General features: G+C 49.0%; 1 protein-coding gene across 4 annotated transcripts in view; it reads left to right on the forward strand.

Moving 5' to 3' along the window:
* The window catches only part of LOC113581389 (low density lipoprotein receptor-related protein 1Ab), a 90,611-nt gene that overhangs the window by 30,972 nt on the left and 41,487 nt on the right, over positions 1 to 18,152 (forward strand). For all 4 annotated transcript variants that reach the window (XM_035521171.2, XM_035521174.2, XM_035521172.2 and 1 more), the window contains 21 exons: positions 4,871 to 5,033; positions 6,450 to 6,672; positions 7,983 to 8,172; positions 8,563 to 8,706; positions 8,822 to 9,058; positions 9,253 to 9,433; positions 9,717 to 9,939; positions 10,057 to 10,246; positions 10,739 to 10,867; positions 10,974 to 11,114; positions 11,424 to 11,549; positions 11,718 to 11,834; positions 11,929 to 12,009; positions 12,385 to 12,552; positions 13,917 to 14,099; positions 14,489 to 14,686; positions 15,107 to 15,352; positions 15,863 to 16,060; positions 17,080 to 17,284; positions 17,511 to 17,675; positions 17,845 to 18,089. In XM_035521171.2, the coding sequence (XP_035377064.1) occupies positions 4,871 to 5,033; positions 6,450 to 6,672; positions 7,983 to 8,172; positions 8,563 to 8,706; positions 8,822 to 9,058; positions 9,253 to 9,433; positions 9,717 to 9,939; positions 10,057 to 10,246; positions 10,739 to 10,867; positions 10,974 to 11,114; positions 11,424 to 11,549; positions 11,718 to 11,834; positions 11,929 to 12,009; positions 12,385 to 12,552; positions 13,917 to 14,099; positions 14,489 to 14,686; positions 15,107 to 15,352; positions 15,863 to 16,060; positions 17,080 to 17,284; positions 17,511 to 17,675; positions 17,845 to 18,089 (3,753 nt within the window). The remainder of the gene's footprint in view (positions 1 to 4,870; positions 5,034 to 6,449; positions 6,673 to 7,982; positions 8,173 to 8,562; positions 8,707 to 8,821; positions 9,059 to 9,252; positions 9,434 to 9,716; positions 9,940 to 10,056; positions 10,247 to 10,738; positions 10,868 to 10,973; positions 11,115 to 11,423; positions 11,550 to 11,717; positions 11,835 to 11,928; positions 12,010 to 12,384; positions 12,553 to 13,916; positions 14,100 to 14,488; positions 14,687 to 15,106; positions 15,353 to 15,862; positions 16,061 to 17,079; positions 17,285 to 17,510; positions 17,676 to 17,844; positions 18,090 to 18,152) is intronic.

Raw genomic sequence — 18,152 nt, forward strand, 5'->3', positions numbered from 1 at the left:
AGTTCGTGGCCTGGCCAGGCTCAGCTAAACCGGACTGCAGCCTCTGGCGGCAGGGTAACAGACGCTCCCCACCTGCGGCTGCTCGTCAAGCACATCTGCATGGCTGTGATGTCACTCTATAGCTCAGATCCAGCCTTAGCAGGCATGTGGAGACTCTCTTCCTTTAATGAGCTGTAGATGTGTGACTCTCAGCAACACAGCAGATGGTGATTCTTTTAACGCATTACACATTTCATGATGCTTCTTATATATGAAGATGCACAACTCGCAGCAAAGAAGTGCAATTGAAGTTTATTATTTTTGTGTTATGTCACCCAAACTTCAGATGTGCCTTTTTTTTTTTTTTTTTTTTTTTTTTTTTTTTAACCCTCAGTGGTGTAGGTTACAGGGTTAATCAGTGCAGAAATACAATTCATGGCCCCATGCTAATCATGCGTGAGAGTGAATCAGGTGTGATGTTGCATTAGATGTATTTGTGAAGTGAGCCTCTCCTCAGGGTTTTATGTACGAAACTAATCCAGTTAAAAATTTGAGTCATAAATCTAAGTGTCCCAGTGTCTACATGTACCACATAAGAACAACTGAGCTTAGTTTGTAGAGGGGAGACCTCAGCAGACTGACAGTACCGAGAAATTATGTGAGTTTTATAAGACCAACGCAAGGGGGTGATATCAGAAATCCCCTGTTGCGTGTGATGGCAGTAGTGGGAAGGTCAGCAGTGTGGCAGCACCGCTGACTGCTTGTAGGGCCCTGCTTTTACACCACATGGAGAGATTTATAACCACAGCATGCTGAGCTGATGAGCAGGCCAGATGTGCACCCGTGACCAGGCTCACCAATAAATAAATAAATAAATAAATAAATAGATAAATAAATATGCAAATACATACATACATACATACATACATACATACATACACTCACACACATACACACCACACCACTCCACACCGCATGATAGTGGGCCGAAACACCTGCACGCAAGAATCAAGATTCAATATTCATTGCCATGTCAATATAGTTGTTTGGAATTCGCATCAGTGGGCTCAGCACAGACAATATTTAGCAGGGAGCAGTTCACTTTGGACAGTGGACTCAGTTTAAGATGAGGCAGTTTCAGGCTGGCTGGCATCAAAATATAAGATATCAAGGGACAACTTCTGACTGAATTGCTGTGGAATGACCCCATACACTCAAATGTGATAATACAAGGTAATAAACATACAGTGATGAACTGTATACAATTAACTCTACAGTCAAGCCTGATCATTACTAAAGAGTCATTCACATTTTTCTTTAAAAAAAAAAAAAGCTACACAGTCTGTAGCATCTTGCTCACACACATTGTCCAAACTCCAAACAACACTGTCTTTAGAGTGAGTGCTTAGTACAGCTTCCACCATTGTTCATGACTAATGAGCTATTGGACGCATTGATCTGCTCAGTTATCTATAAGCTTCACACAGTACCTTTTTAACACTGCTGTAGATTGCAGAAGAGATTGCCCACTGGCTTGTGAATGTTCCTCTGCTCAGTAACATCTGCAAGCAGTCAGGATTGCAAGCATTGTGCTAGTTGTGGCGTGATTCATATCCTTCCCTGCTCGGCGGAATGCTTCTGGAACTTTCTCTAGTGCTCCGAGAGCCAAGCTGAACTGAATAGAGCCTGTGCGTATGCTTTAGTAATCAGACTGCAGTTAGGTCTCACCAGGAGGACCACCAGGAGGACACATGAACAGTAAGTTTTAGCAGAGAGAAGTGGGAACCGACTGGCCAAGATTGTCCCACCCATGCTGTAGAAACTGCACTGGATGCACATTTATTCTCTCGGTCATTTAACCAGCTCACTAGGAGGCACCACAGCCCTGCGCCAGAGGTCATCTCCGCCCTGCACCAGGTCATTCAAGGGGCTCGTGCAGCTACGTAGAGTATGTAGCCCCGTGTGAACCGAAGCTGACTGCAATTGTCTGGTCCGGTCTTCTGTTATCTGGTGCACGCTTGCATACGTGTGCGTGTCTCTGTCTGTCTGAGCCTGAGTGCAGGGTTAAAAAAGAACCATCCATTCATGGTGCAGTGGGGGCAGAGCAACTCAAACCCCACTCACACACTCCATACTTTGTTTCCCCTCTGTCGGCTCAGACCTCTCAGGCCTCCACTACCATCTTCGGATTACCGATACCACTGAGCTGCTACGGTTGCTTCATTTCGCTGACTGTCACGTCCTGGTTAGGAGGCCTCAACCCCCTTCGCCAGGCCTGCTGCTATTGAGATCTGGCCTCTGAGTGATCGCAGATGTTCCTGCAGTGCTCGCTGTTTTGCTCCATGGGCGAAAGGGTGGAGCCTGAAAGGAGAAGCATGCAGTGGTTTGTCTGTCCACTGCGCTAAGGAAGTGTAAGGACGTTCTTGGCATGAGACAAGGCCCCCGTAGGGGCCTGAAAGTTTCCGGTAACAGTTTAAGCTGTGAAACATTTACTGGAAAAGTTAAGAAGCAAGTCTGTTTTGCCTCTGGAGGAACAGTGAGGGGGTGGCTCATGGAACAAAGGCTGATGTAAAGGGCATGGTTGAGGAAGGTGGAGGGGTGGTGGAGGACATGGTAGAGAGGTGGTGGAGAGGTGAATGGTGCTGATTTAATAGAATTAGAAGAAGGACCAGTACAAGATGATATACAAGGGAATATCATCTGAATATCATGTGCTAAAGCATGGTTGGCCCTGCTCCAGGCTGCGCTGGTTTATTCTGTGATGCTCTGGACTGCTCTGCTCCGGACCACTCTGGACAGCTCTGGGCAAGGTTTCCCAGAATCGGATGAACGGTTGCAAACATCAGGCAGCAACTGCCTCTGGTTACCCAAGGAAATGGAATATGTCCTTCAAGCCTGTCTCCAATTCAGTGCCTCACCCTAGAGTTAAAAGAACCTTCACTTAGTCATTGCTCATGTGATTTATTTTCCACTGTGCTCACTGTGGCCCTGTGTTACAATGTCGGTAACCAAAAATGCACATCCGTTTGTGATTTCACGCGCTAGTTTTGTATGTGCTGAACATGCATTTAAAGGTTCTCCTTTTTATCATGACAAATATGCATCTCCTAAGCAAATCTATTGCGCAGGAAGCTGAGAGACTAGTTTTTTCCACTTAGCTGGAGTGCCACTCCCATCCACTCTCGTGTCGTAATGTAGCCTGCTGTACCCGCCTCCACACCAGGCCCCTGAGGGTCCCCCAAAAAGCCTGGGGCCCAGTTCAGCAGTGTGGTCTACTCTGTGCTATTTGCTTGTGTGTGGAGTGGTCTACTAGCGGTCTCTGTGCTACGCTGGCCTGCTGAGCAGAGTATGCAGAGTCATTGCCTAGGGTCTCTGACCTGGTGCTCTCGAGGTCGAGTCTCTCAGAAGGAAGCAGGTTGTAGGAGTTACTGGCTTTGGGGTGCACTGCAGCTTGGCCTTCACAGCTGGACCCACAGCACTAAGAGGAAGATAAATACACTGAAGATTTTATTCATGTCTCCCACTTCTTCCTGGAATTGGGGATGACTGTTGGCTGGCTTTGGCTTTGCTGTGTGCGTATGTGAGTACGTGCATGTGAGTGTGTGTGCAGGTGTCTTTCTTTCTGTTACATTTACAGCACATATGGAGTCACATCTCTGAAAACACAGAAAGCTCAGGAGTTGTAATGACTCAGAGCCTTGTTCATATTCACATATTCAACACTCAAGTCAGTGTGTTTGTGTCTTTGTGTGTGCAGATGTGCTTGTTTGTACGTGAGTGCGATTGTGTGTGCCTGCTTGTGTGCGTTTGTGTGTGTATGTGTGATCATTTTGAGTCTACTGTCCATTTCTTCTGTGCATGTATGCCACATGATGTGAATAATGGTCTTCTGACAGTGAGTCAGTGTTTGGCGCTTGCGTGCGTGCACACACACACACACACACACACACACACACACACACACACACACAGACATGCAGACATGCATGCATAATCAGTAATTAACATAATGGTCTCAATGGGGGCAAAAAGCAGCTGCAGTTTCATTTCTTTGTAATCCACATTTACTACAATGGCAATTACTGTAACTCTTTCTCGCCCCATGTGAGGCCATGACCTAAAGTGACCAATCAACACATCTATATTTAGAGGGGAAAAAGCAGCTAGATGGGTGGGTGTCCTCAGACTTTGCAGTACCCCACAGATCACCCTCTTCTGTAATTCTCTTCCAGGTGCGCGCACGCACACACACGGTCCTTTACTGTCCTTCATATCACTCACTCCTCATGCAATAAAAGAAGGACTGAAAGATCAGTTCCTCTGCCTAGTTCCTGTGAAACGTCCTCTGATATGCTTATATTCTTATTGGCACTTTGCATTTAATCAAAAAGAAGGTAGATGGAGATTAACGTACTGAAACCTTCTTTCCTTCTACTAGAGTCTTTCTACTGAAACCTCTCTCCCCTCGCCTTATACTGGAATCTCTCTCCCCTCGCCTTATACTGGAATCTCTCTTCCCTCGCCTTATACTGGAATCTCTCTTCCCTCGCCTTATACTGGAATCTCTCTTCCCTCGCCTTATACTGAAACCTCTCTCCCCTCGCCTTATACTGGAATCTCTCTCCCCTCGCCTTATACTGGAATCTCTCTTCCCTCGCCTTATACTGGAATCTCTCTTCCCTCGCCTTATACTGAAACCTCTCTCCCCTCGCCTTATACTGAAACCTCTCTCCCCTCGCCTTATACTGAAACCTCTCTCCCCTCGCCTTATACTGAAACCTCTCTCCCCTCGCCTTATACTGAAACCTCTCTCCCCTCGCCTTATACTGAAACCTCTCTCCCCTCGCCTTATACTGAAACCTCTCTCTCATCCTGTTGTCTCTGTTCTTAGATGTGGAGCAAATGGCCATCGACTGGCTGACCGGGAACTTCTACTTTGTTGATGATGTGGATGACCGCATCTTTGTGTGCACCCAAGATGGCACCACGTGTGTCATCCTGCTGGACCTGGAGGTCTACAACCCCAAAGGCATTGCGTTGGACCCAGCCATGGGGTGAGCACCTCCCTGTCGCAGCCCATCCTCCTCTGTTTGACAACGAACCCCACAATAACAATATATATATATCTCACTACATATGACCAAAACATAGCTTTCAAAATATCAGATCCCAGTGATTGAACCACTGATGTGACGAGGTTCACATCAAGAATGAGAGGAAAGTTTTGTTAAAGGGTTAAGTTGCTTATAGAATACTGCATATTCTGCCAATGTGATAAAATTGGTTTATATTTAAACAATATACCGTAGAGCCTTCTACTTTGATCAGTTCTCCAGCACTCTAGCCCAGCGTGTCCCGCTGATGCCATTAAGCAGAGATCAGGTTCCACAGCTGGTGAAGAGCCAGTGTGCGGTCTTCACATTCACACTTCAGATGCATCCTTCCCTGCTGATCCTGAACACATGGCTGCACATGTGCCCACTAGCCTGACTCTGGATTACCGCTGACTCCGCCTGAGTCATGTTCTTGCACTTCCCAGTATCACTTCCCTTTAAAGACCATCTGCCCAACATGATCTACAGAAGTATGTAGAAGTTCAACCTTGGATCTTAAATGAAATTATTAACTACATTTCACTGATTTGCTAGTTAACCGCAGTAAGCAGGGTCTTTATTCCTCATCTGAAGAGCCATCACCCAAGACACCAGATTGGCTACAAGGCTTTTTATCTTTTTAGTATTTGCACAAATTGTTACATTCCTTTTTCACTTTGCTAAGATGATCTATGCACTTGATAAGGCACATCAAAACTGCTGATTTAAAGACCATAATTATTAGACAGGTATGCCTCATCTTGGGGCAATACCAGGCCTATGGAAAGTGAGATTTGGACACTCAGTATAGTGGCAGTGAAGCCTCAGGGTCTTCACGTGTTGCACACGTCCCACTGCTGCCTCATGTTTCAGCATGAGCACATGTGAACGCTGCCACCTCTGCCAGTCGGAAGCCTCAGAATCATTGCTGGCATTTCTGCAGGCTTTGGATTGTACTGGGACTGCATTGAGTCAATCCAGCCACCTGCAACGTGACCAGGAAGGGTTTGTACAGTACCATCTGGCCGTGGTGCATATGAACTGCTTTCCGACTCGCACCTGATCGTTAACTTTAAGGTGTACTCACGTGTGTGCTCATCATTGTGTGAATTTCATAAATTAGCACCCAATCTTTTTTTTTTTCATTGAAATGATTCACTTGCATGAACTATGAAATTATGAACTATGAAACTGTTGTGCTTTAACTATATTCTTTCAGTCTATATAGAAATACCTTGAATGTTTAGGAAAGTACACGTACAAAAACATTAGTCCCTGTCAGAAAAGTGTTAGGCCTGCAAACAAGAAAGGTAGTGCCCATGAACAGCCGGTCATGAGCAGTGAAGTTTCATTCTCTCTCTCTCTCTCTCTTCGTAGGAAGATGTTCTTTACTGACTATGGGCAGATTCCCAAGGTGGAGCGCTGTGACATGGATGGGCAGAACCGCACCAAGTTGGTGGACAGCAAGATCGTCTTCCCACATGGCATCACACTGGATCTGGTCAGCAGGCTGGTGTACTGGGCCGATGCGTACCTGGACTACATCGAGGTGGTGGACTACGAGGGCAAGAACAGGCACACCATCATACAGGGCCTGCTGGTCAGTACAGGGGGTTTCTCACACCCACACCCACCTTAGCCAAACCCATCTATTTACACTGGATTGTTAATCTCAGTAAATGTACATATGCATACATGCACAGATGCATAGACACTCTGACACTTTTACTCAGTGTGCACTACTCTAAGTCTACTCAGTTTTAGCGCTTCTAAAACGCTCGTCCATAGAGACACTATGCTGGTGCTGATATTGCGCCCAGACTTCATGTCGTGATATCTCAGCTGACCTTTGCTTTATCTCTTTCAATATTGTGCAAGTGCACAGTGTCTCACCTTGCACAATCACTGCAGTCAGTGACCGTTTCACTTGTTTACATTTTCCTGTTCTCAGAAGTAAGTCATGTTCTGGTAATAATGTGTCTGACGGGGGCTGGGTGTGGGCGTGGTGTCTGATGGGGGGCTGGGTGTGGGCGTGGTGACTGACGGGGGGGCCGGGTGGGCGTGGTGTCTGACGGGGGGGGCCGTGTGGGCGTGGCGATGGACGGGGGGCCGTGTGGGCGTGGTGACGGACGGGGGGGCCGGGTGGGGGCGTGGTGACGGACGGGGGGGCCGGGTGGGCGTGGTGACGGACGGGGGGCCGGGTGGGGGCGTGGTGACGGACGGGGGGGCCGGGTGGGGGCGTGGTGACGGACGGGGGGGCCGGGTGGGGGCGTGGTGACGGACGGGGGGGCCGGGTGGGCGTGGTGACGGACGGGGGGCCGGGTGGGGGTGTGGTGACGGACGGGGGGCCGGGTGGGGGCGTGGTGACGGACGGGGGGGCCGGGTGGGGGCGTAGTGACGGACGGGGGGCCGGGTGGGGGCGTGGTGACGGACGGGGGGCCGGGTGGGCGTGGTGCTGCGTTCCCATCAGACCAGTTTTTGGTGCAGGCGTGCACGTGATGGCAGGGAGTCTGCTTATGCGCTGGCCCGTTCACGCAGCAGTTCATGCTGAAGTTAACCACTGTCCCACAGCTGGACAGGGCCCTTTCATGTAGAAAGACAAATCTAGGTAGATAGCTCTTATCATGCTTCTTGGCAGTCTCACTCATGAGATCTTGCGTCGTGTCTGGCATAAGAGTACTCTCATATGATGCTGTTATGATTATAAAATAAATAAGGGGTTGAACACATTATTGCTAATTGCCTAAGCCAAGACCCCTGCTCATTTCAGAGTTAACTTTCCAAATATAAACTGGTTCCCCCTTCTAGAGCTTCAGAGCTTCTGTCTGTCTGTCTGTCTGTCTGTCTGTCTGTCTGTCTGTCTGTCTGTATTAAACATTTATTTCTCTCTGTATCTGTTCACCCCTTCAGATCGAGCACCTGTACAGTCTCACAGTTTTTGAAAACTACCTGTATGCAACCAACTCAGACAACGCCAACCTGCAGCCCAAGACCAGTGTGATCCGTGTGAACCGCTTCAATAGCTCGGAGTTCCAGGTGGTCACGCGGGTGGATAAGGGTGGAGCCTTGCACGTCTACCACCAAAGACGCCAGCCAGCGGGTACAGCACATTCTCATGACACCCACTAGCCATCAAAACTTTACTTTGTCTCACAGCTTCTGACTGAATTAGGCTCATGAATGAAGTGCCGTGCCAGTGGCATGTCAGCTAAGTAGTTCAGTGAAACCCCCTTCACTAGGCTCAGCGGTTCAGTGCAATCCTTTGCTCGGCTCAGGAGTTCAGTTCATATTCTGGAAAATACTCTCTTTGTGACGGATCTAAGCAAATTATTTCATCAGGTGCTGAAATGTATATATAAAAATAAAATCAAAACAAATGTCAACTCTGATTCAGCAGTCTCACCAGGCTATTTTTTTTTTTTTCATTATTTTTATTGATCTGTCTTTGGGTGATCGTGGTTAAATGCGTGCTCGTGTGTGTCCGACGCAGTGCGCAGTCATGCCTGTGCTCCTGACCAGTTTGGCAAGCCAGGAGGCTGCTCCGACATCTGCCTGCTGGCCAACAGCCACAAGAGTCGCACCTGCCGCTGCCGTTCGGGCTTCAGCCTGGGAAGCGACGGCAAGTCGTGCAAAAGTGAGTAGCCCCCCCCCACCTCTCTCCGGCCCCTTCGCCCCAGGGCAGCTGCTCCATACGGAAGTCTGCCGCCGTGTTTAATACTGACCGCTCTGTGCGTTCGGTGGGTCCTCAGAGCCGGAGCACGAGCTGTTCCTGCTGTACGGAAAAGGTCGGCCGGGCGTCATCCGGGGCATGGACCTGCATGCTCGGGTGTACGATGAGCACATCATCCCCATTGAGAACCTGAACAACCCCCGGGCACTGGACTTCCATGCCGAGACGGAGTTCATCTACTTTAGTGACGCCACCACCTACACCATCGGCCGGCAGAAGATCGACGGGGCCGAGAGGGACATCATCGTGAAGGATGGTGAGGCCAGGAAATTGGCACCGTGCTACTGCACGCATCTGTACACCGTGCTTGGTTCACTAGTAGCTGTAGTAGTTATAGTTGTGCAGCTCTCTTCATATGCTAAGTCCTCCCGAATCTGCACTGCCCTGTTCATTTCTGTTCTCAAAGTAAGAGAAATGTGTCACTCCCACACGCTCTTCATCTCGCTGTAGGAATCCACACTGTTGAGGGCATAGCTGTGGACTGGATGGGTCAGAACTTGTACTGGGCAGATGATGGACCTGAAAAGACCATCAGCGTGGCCAAGCTGGAGAAAGCATCCCAGACCCGCAAGACCCTTATTGAGGGCAAGATGACTCACCCACGAGCCATAGTGGTGAATCCTATGCATGGGTAGGCGTGAGATACAGCAAAGTTCTCAGATTACAGAATGTATGGCTTCATACACTTTCACTCAAGTTGCAGATTTAGGGGCAAACCTAACACGTTATCGATTATATTTTTGTTATATTATTGTATTTGTTTGTCCATTCCGATATACCATACTTCATGTGGAGCAAATTTGGCATTTAGCTGACACAATGTTCATTACAAGAAATCAGTATAAAATCAATGAGAGGTTATCACTGTGCATAGTCAGGTTATGAATAACATGGATGTGTGTGTTGTGTCTCAGTATGATGTACTGGAGTGACTGGCAGGAGGATTCCCGAGATGCCAACCGCGGCAGTATAAGGAAGGCCTGGATGGACGGCTCCAACGCTGGAATCCTCATCACATCCAAGAACATGCTGTGGCCCAATGGCCTGAGCCTGGACATCCAGCAAGGCGTGCTCTACTGGGTGGATGCGTACTACGACCGCATCGAGATGGTGCTGCTCAATACCACAGAGCGCAAGGTGAGAGGATTGAGTGAGTGAGTGAGTGAGTGAGCTTGTTAACCGCTAGAAAATGGGGCTGGACCAATGATGTGTGCAAAATGCATAATCTTGCTGCGTTGTGCTCTCATTGGCTAGACGGTGTACGAAGGCCACGAGCTGAACCACCCCTTTGGCTTGTGCCACTATAAGAATTTCCTGTTCTGGAATGAGTACCGCATCGGGAGTATCTACAAGCTGGACATGACCACAAAGAATGTCACCCTGCTCCGCAACGAACGGCCGCCCATTTATGAGATCCGCACCTACGACGCCCAGCAGCAGCAAAGTAGTGCCCTGCGTCACCCACGCACACGCCCTAAAGCCCGTCACCCACGCACACGCCCTAAAGCCCGTCACCCACGCACACGCCCTAAAGCCTGTATCTTAAGTTTACTCATGGTTTATTATCCTCTATAGTCATTCTTTGCTTTTTTGTGCATGCTGTACTTAAAAATAAAACAGCTGAAATGAGTAGAAACATCTCTAATGCAACAGCAACATTCCACAGTAGGCGCTCAGTTGAGTTATTTTTCATAAGAATCAAGGTGCTGTTCTTACACATTTGTCATTTTTACCGTATGTTTTTCAAAACTGTTAAATGCTTTTCCAAATTGTAGTAGGCAGTACTGTTATAAGGTAACGCTGAGCTAATCTCATTTCGTTCATACTCTGGAACGTCTCTTCATGTTTCAGGAACTTAAAGTGAGGGTTTTAAGATACGTCTCAACTTTTAGTTCTGTTTTGGGATGTGTGTGTGTCTGTGTGTGTACACACATAGTCACAGGTCACAATGTATGCCGGGCCAGTAATGGAGGCTGCAGCAGCCTGTGTCTTCTCACGCCAGTCGGCCGCACCTGTGCCTGCGCAGACGACCAAACCCTGGACGCCGACAACAAGACCTGCAAAGGTAAGAGCCATTTCAACTCCAGCCATTCCACATGCTTCTCCGCTTACTTGCGGATCGCCCGGAAATTCAGTGAAGTGGGCTGAAAATGTGTCGTGGATCTCTGCAGCCAACCCTTCGTACGTGCCGCCACCCCAGTGCCAGTCGGGAGAGTTTGCGTGCAAGAACAACCGCTGCATCCAGGACCGCTGGAAATGCGACGGCGACAACGACTGCCTGGACAACAGTGACGAGGCTCCGGAGCTTTGCCGTGAGTCTCCTCCCTCATCCTCTCTGTGCAGATGCGTAATAAACCCATTTGCTTTCTCTGGAATCAAATATGTGGAGAATCGCCAAAAGCTACACACATGGATGCCAGCCTGTAGTAAGGAGCCAGACACGCACTCCAGATAAAATAAATATTATATGTAGATGATTAAATAACACAAGTGTAACAAAAGGGGGATTGTGTGTGGCAATCTTAACAACTTCCAAGAGATTCTGTGGCAAATATTATTTTAAAAAGTTCTCAGAAAACGATGAGGCTTTGTAAGTCTATATGGTGCCTTTCTTTGCCCAGACCAGCACACCTGTCCGGCCGACCGCTTCAAGTGCCAGAACAACCGCTGTATCCCCATGCGCTGGCTCTGTGACGGTGACAATGACTGCGGCAACGACGAGGACGAGTCTAACGCCACCTGCTCAGGTAGAACCCAGAAATGGTGTGGCATTACCAAAAACCTAATCGCCATTCCTAATGATGTGAGCAGGGTTGGCCAGACAGGCAGGTCTTGTCTGATGAGGGCCAGCGTTCTTGGCCCATCTGAAGCGGCACGGTGCCAGGCATTGACGCTGGCTTCTGTTTCCTGCTCAGCTCGTACGTGCCCTCCCAACCAGTACCCGTGTGCCAGTGGCCGGTGCATCCCCCTCTCCTGGACCTGCGACCTTGACAACGACTGTGGTGACCGCTCGGACGAGCCTGCCTCCTGTGGTCAGCCTCTGTCTTCACACACGCTCTGCTGGTGCCGTTCTTGTGAGCTCTTTATGTTGTGTATGCCCTTCCTCACCCTCTTCTTCGTCTCTAGCCTACCCTACCTGCTTCCCGCTCACCCAGTTCACCTGTGCCAATGGACGCTGCATCAATGTTAACTGGCGCTGTGATAATGGTGAGTACCTTTTGAACCTTCAGGGGAAGCGTGCTCCAAATCATTACCTTGGAAATCTCACAAGAACCGTACTCAAAACGATTACAAATATTGCAAAATGCTATTTTCAAATACACGTCAAATAAAAGTTGGGTCTTAAAAAAGGATAGAATAGCAAGCAGAATAGATATACAATGTTGAAGTCCATTTGTGTAGATTTGGAAGTATGCTTAAATGTGGGTCTGCTTTTGCTTCTAGTCCACTGAAATGAATCCCTGCATATAAAGACTTCACGTGTGTGCGTGTGTCTGTGCGTGCGTGTGTCTGTGCGCATGTGCGTGTCTGTGCGCATGTGCGTGTGTGTGCGCGTGTGTGTCTGTGCGTGTGTGTGTGTAGACAACGACTGTGGTGACAACAGCGATGAAGCTGGCTGCAGTCACTCCTGCTCCAGCGTGCAGTTCAAATGCAACAGCGGTCGCTGCATCCCCGAGTACTGGACGTGTGATGGCGACAACGATTGCGGCGACAACAGCGATGAGAAGAGCGCCAACTGCACCAACCAGGGTGGGCACGCGCTCGCCTAAACGCCCTGAGCCCATGCCCAGACACCCCCACCCCGCCCAGTTCTACCTCACTCTGCTCTAACAACATTTGTGAGGTGACATTAGCGGAATGACCATGTCATGGTTGCTTATGCAAAAGCAATTTGACTGGCAACAAAATATGGCTTGATTTCAAGTCCATACATCAATGCGCTCAGCACCTGAAAAGGGGGAAAACTTCTGTGTACGCTCCCCCCTGACCTCAGGGAGGGTGTCTCAGCACAGGTATGCTCCCCCCGACCTTTGCCGAAATAGGAAGTTGCTGTGTATCTCAGCTGTGCATTTAGTGTTTTCCCTCCTCTAGCATTTCAGCTTATCAGCTGATTGCTGAAGCCATTTGTGAGTTGAATGCTGTTAGAGAGGAAATGCATTCTAGTGTACTGCTCTGGCTGCCCAGTTCTCACAGTGTAAGAGATTTTGCTTTAGCCCCTGCGCCGTGCCGCAGTACGGCGGTGACTGCCGTACGGAGGTGACCTCAAAGCTGCTCGTCATGCTGCTTTTGCGGCTGTTTCGGGTGGGTGAGCTGAACCATCCTAAGCGCTCGCGTAAATCCTGAGGCTGGCTTGTGCCGCAGAGGGTGAAACCACAAAAAAATGCTCCAGGAGGTGTGGATGTGTGGGGGCGTGTGTCAGAGAGAGAGAGAGAGAGAGAGAGAGAGAGAGAGAGAGAGAGAGAGAGAGACAGACAGAGACACAATGTCCCTGGGGAGGGCAGCATCAATAACTCCTGTAAAATGTTCTCTCCAAGGTTATTACACATGAACAAAACCACAGCAGCAACAATACTAATTAATTTTATGTATGTAGAACTTTTAAGCAAGTTTACAAAATCCTTCTCATGAATAAAACAAGGCTAAATGAAGACAAAACGGAAAAAGAAAATTGCACAAAATGATACAAAAATACAATGATTTAAAATGTATTTATTATTTTTTTAAGACAATGTTGTAACAGGCACAAGCCCAGCCTCCATATGATTCTTCTCAGGCTTTGTGTTGCTTGACCAACTCTTGGCCAAGCCTGACCTGAAGTACACCACGGCTAGTTTCTGCGTGGGTGTTTGAAAGGGTGTTGGCTGACATGTCTGTGTGAGAAGGTCTGCAGGCCTTGCACAGGCTGCTGGAAGCCATTAGCCTGTCTCCAGTGTATTGCTCCTGAGTGCGCTGCCGTTAGCTCACGGCTCTGCCATCCCGGGCTCAGCTAACGCTTCAGCTCCACCTCCAGCGCAACTTCCTACCTTGAACGGCTTGCCTGACATTGGCTGCAAACCGTCGTTGGACAGATCGTTGCACCCAAATTTAACGTGTGTGTGGGCCTCTTCCTGCAGCCACGCGTCCCCCTGGGGGCTGCCACGCGGACGAGTTCCAGTGCCGTATGGACGGTCTGTGCATTCCCCTGCGTTGGCGTTGTGATGGGGATACGGACTGCATGGACCTGAGTGATGAGAAGCACTGCGACGGCGTCACGCACATGTGCGACCCTGCTGTCAAGTTTGCCTGCAGGGACTCGGGTTAGTTTGATTTGTTGTGGTTAAATCAGTTGGTTTTAATTTGATCTTTTCAGTGTAAATCAATAGTTGTAGTTATTTATGTAGCAACTCTTACGCAAAGCCCTTCGAATTGCCGCTGCGTATGAAAAATGCTGTAATAAATAAACTTGCCTTGCCTCGCAGGGCCCAAAAAGCACTAAAGCAAAAGGATGGCGTCTACAGCTTACTGCTCGTTTAGCACTGCGTGGAATGTGTGTGATTGGAAGTGATATAAAGTCCAAAGAATTGTCAGGATATCCACAGACCTCACCGTCATTCCAGAAAGGTCACATCAAGATGAATCTAAAAGGATTATCTCTTCCTCGTTCTTCTTCTTTCTCTTTCTTCCCATTTCCCTGTCTTTGTCTTAGCTCGGTGTATCAGTAGGGCGTGGGTGTGCGATGGAGATAGCGACTGCGAAGATAACTCGGATGAAGACAACTGCGAGGCACTGGCGTGCAAGCTCTCGCACCACGTCTGCGCCAGCAACGACTCCATCTGCCTGTCGGCCGACAAGCTTTGCGACGGCAAAGACGACTGCCCCGATGGCTCGGACGAGAAGCTCTGTGGTGAGCAAGCGCGTGTGCACGCCCACAGAAGTGCGGCACCATCTCGCGCACCCCTGTGCTCCATCAGCATAGAAACTAAAATGAGAGGGCTGCGGAACAGCAGAAACGTCCAGGTTCTGTCCCCAATACTCAGTGCTATGCACTTAATGTGTTCTCTGGTAACTTAATGTGAACTCTCAGTAGTAGCGACTTAACGTAATTAATGTGAATGAGTGAAGTGCACCTGAGTTAAAAGTAGATTTCCTTGCCTGCGAAGAGGCTTGTCTTTCTTGATTTTGCAAATACTCACAAAAGGACCAGTCAGTTAAAGTTGTTTGTGCACTGAGAGCATTTCCGGTTGGTTACCGCCCACCTCGGATGGATGGCAGGCTTTTTCTCACATGGGTCTCATCTTTCTCTCGTGCTCCACCACCGCTGCAGACCTGTGCTCGGCAGACAACGGCGGATGCAGCCACAACTGCACCATTGCCCCAGGCGAGGGCATCCTATGCTCATGTCCACCGGGCATGGAGCTCCGCGCTGACAACAAGACATGCCAGATCCAGAGCTTCTGTGCTAAGCACCTGAAGTGTAGCCAGCGGTGCATCCAGGAAAAGGCCACTGTTAAGTGTGCGTGCTACGAGGGCTGGGCCCTAGAGCCAGACAACGAGAGCTGCAAGAGTACCGGTGAGAGGAGATGGGGAGGGCAGAGGGAGACGGAGGGAGGGAGAGACAGAATAGACACAACGGGGAGGGAGACATGCCGACTAATCGATAAGGATTTCAGGAACAGGTGGGAGACAGTAGGAATATATACATTATGTACCCTACAATACGTTAAAAAATCCACTACTGTACCATATTCTACTAAACACTGATGTGCTCTGTTATAATTTATTAGGTTGTCTGTATGGAAAGGAATGCTAAAATTGTTTTGTTTTGGTTCGTTGCTATGTTGAAGTGGTCTTTAAAAAGCGATTCAGGGCTTCACTGCGTTCATTTTTGATCTATTGCTGGCTGGAACATGGGTGATGGTTTTAAGAGCACTTCACTATTACAGCTTTTGTTGGTCTTCAGCCATTAGGTCACCAGTCAGAGTCGGGGGTGGGTGGGGTTTATAAGAGCAATTGCTGTGGATGTCTTTTCTGTCTCATTGCTTTGCCCCGAGGTGTCATGCGTGCTCTCTGTGTGGTCTAGATCCTTTCAAGCCCTTCATCATCTTTTCCAACCGGCACGAGATCCGCCGGATTGACCTTTATAAGGGGGAGTTTAGTGTCCTGGTTCCCAGTCTGAGGAACACAATTGCCCTGGACTTCCACCTCAACCAGAGTGCCCTCTACTGGACAGACGTGGTGGAGGACAAGATCTACCGGGGCAAACTGTCTGAAAACGGAGGTAAGAGAGGGGTGTGAAAATGTCAACGTGCATACTGGAGCAGCACTTGGAGACGTAGATGCTCGTGGACCAAGTCACACTGCAGTGGCACATGGCATAAAGATACATCTAGTGTCCCCGTGACACTCTGATGGGAAGGAAAGCAATTTTCCGATTCACAGCCTGCCACAAAATTCATGGCTCACAATTCGCATGCCACACAATAGCTTAGGGGAAAGTGAGGCTCGTAGCAGAGAACTCTGCGCGCGTGCGTGCGCACGCACGCACCATGAGTGCCAGCACGAGTGTACGCATGGCTGTATGTAACCATGGGGAGTGTCAGATCCACAGTGTCCACCTCCCTCGCACACACGAGCAACCATGAAACACACTCGCTTCTTTGTCTCACTCTGATTTCACAGAGCTGGTGGGAACATGGCCAGGGGGCTGCCAACAGTGAAACAAAGCAACAGAGTAGGTTTTTTTTTTCCCCCCTTGTGTTCCATTATCGCAGGGGTCATGCCAGTGACACAAGGCCCAGGCCTCTAATTACTGCTGTGTGGTTGTAGCCCAGTGTGAGCTAGCACAACCTGCTCGTTTCATGGGAGAGGAAAAATGTTTTCGAACGAAAGTGGTGGTTTTTGTCGGCCTGTATTCATAAGCATGACTGTGCCAGGTGCGATGGTTTGTGATTTACATAAATGTATTTACATTAGTGAAATTGAATAGAGGACAACTTGGGAGACTTGCATGAACCTTCTGGTCAGATCACACTATACTGTGAATTAAAGGCTGCAGCTAAAGGGTTTGTGTCAGTTTTAACTGGATCAAAGGGAATTGTTCACCTAAATGTGGTAATTAACTGATGAGGTGAATCGAGTGAATTAAAGCAGGTAAGTTACCACTTCAAACTCAGTTGGACATCACCCCTGTTGGATTGGAATTGGGTATTCCTGTAATGGGTCTGCATTTATTTCTGTCAAAGTGGTCACCAAAGGTCAACGAATGGATAGTGATGCATTGTTGTGGTCTTGGCCCAGCTCTTACCAGTTTCGAGGTGGTTATCCAGTACGGCCTGGCTACTCCAGAGGGTTTGGCTGTAGACTGGATTGCAGGGAACATCTACTGGGTGGAGAGCAACCTAGACCAGATTGAAGTGGCCAAGCTAGATGGTACCATGCGCACCACCCTACTGGCTGGAGAGGTGGAGCACCCTCGAGCTATTGCCCTTGACCCTCGAGATGGGTAAGAAATGACACACACACACACACGTGCTCTCTCTCTCTCTCTCTCTCTCTCTCCCCTACACCCACACCCTCATTAGGCTAAAATATACGGAATGGTATATATAGAAAATGCACATACTGTACACATCTTCTTCACCACAGTTCATCAACAAAGCTACTGTTGAATCTCTCCCTTCTGTAGGGATGCCTTTTTGGTTAGTAACTGTCTCTCATTGCTGTTTCAGTATCTTGTTCTGGACAGACTGGGACGCTAGTTCTCCCAGGATAGAGGCTGCGTCCATGAGCGGAGATGGCCGTCGTACCATCCACAGAGAAACTGGCAATGGAGGTTGGCCCAACGGCCTCACCGTTGACTACCTAGAGCGTCGTATTCTGTGGATTGATGCTAGGTATGCACACGTGAACAGACAAATGAATACCCCCCTACACACGTGCACGCACACACACACACACACACACACACACACACACACACACACACACACACACACACACAATGGTCCAACATACTAAGGATGTGCCGAACATCCTGGCCTTATTAAAGAAAGATCTTCCTAGGTCTGACGCCATCTATTCCGCTGCGTATGACGGTTCCGGCCTGATCGAAGTTCTTCGGGGACATGAATACCTGTCACATCCCTTCGCCGTCACCATGTATGGGGGAGAGGTTTACTGGACGGACTGGCGCACCAACACGCTGGCCAAGGCCAACAAGTGGACAGGTCACAACGTGACAGTGGTGCAGAGGACAAACACACAACCCTTCGACCTGCAAGTGTACCATCCTTCCAGACAGCCACAGGGTCAGGGCTTCTCACGTTACACCCACCACAGTGCTTGTCTCTGCCTGAACACATGCTTGGGGA

Source organism: Electrophorus electricus, unplaced genomic scaffold (genome assembly GCF_041902795.1).
Source record: "Electrophorus electricus isolate QZ-2024a unplaced genomic scaffold, ASM4190279v1 Scaffold90, whole genome shotgun sequence".
Classification (NCBI taxonomy): domain Eukaryota; kingdom Metazoa; phylum Chordata; class Actinopteri; order Gymnotiformes; family Gymnotidae; genus Electrophorus; species Electrophorus electricus.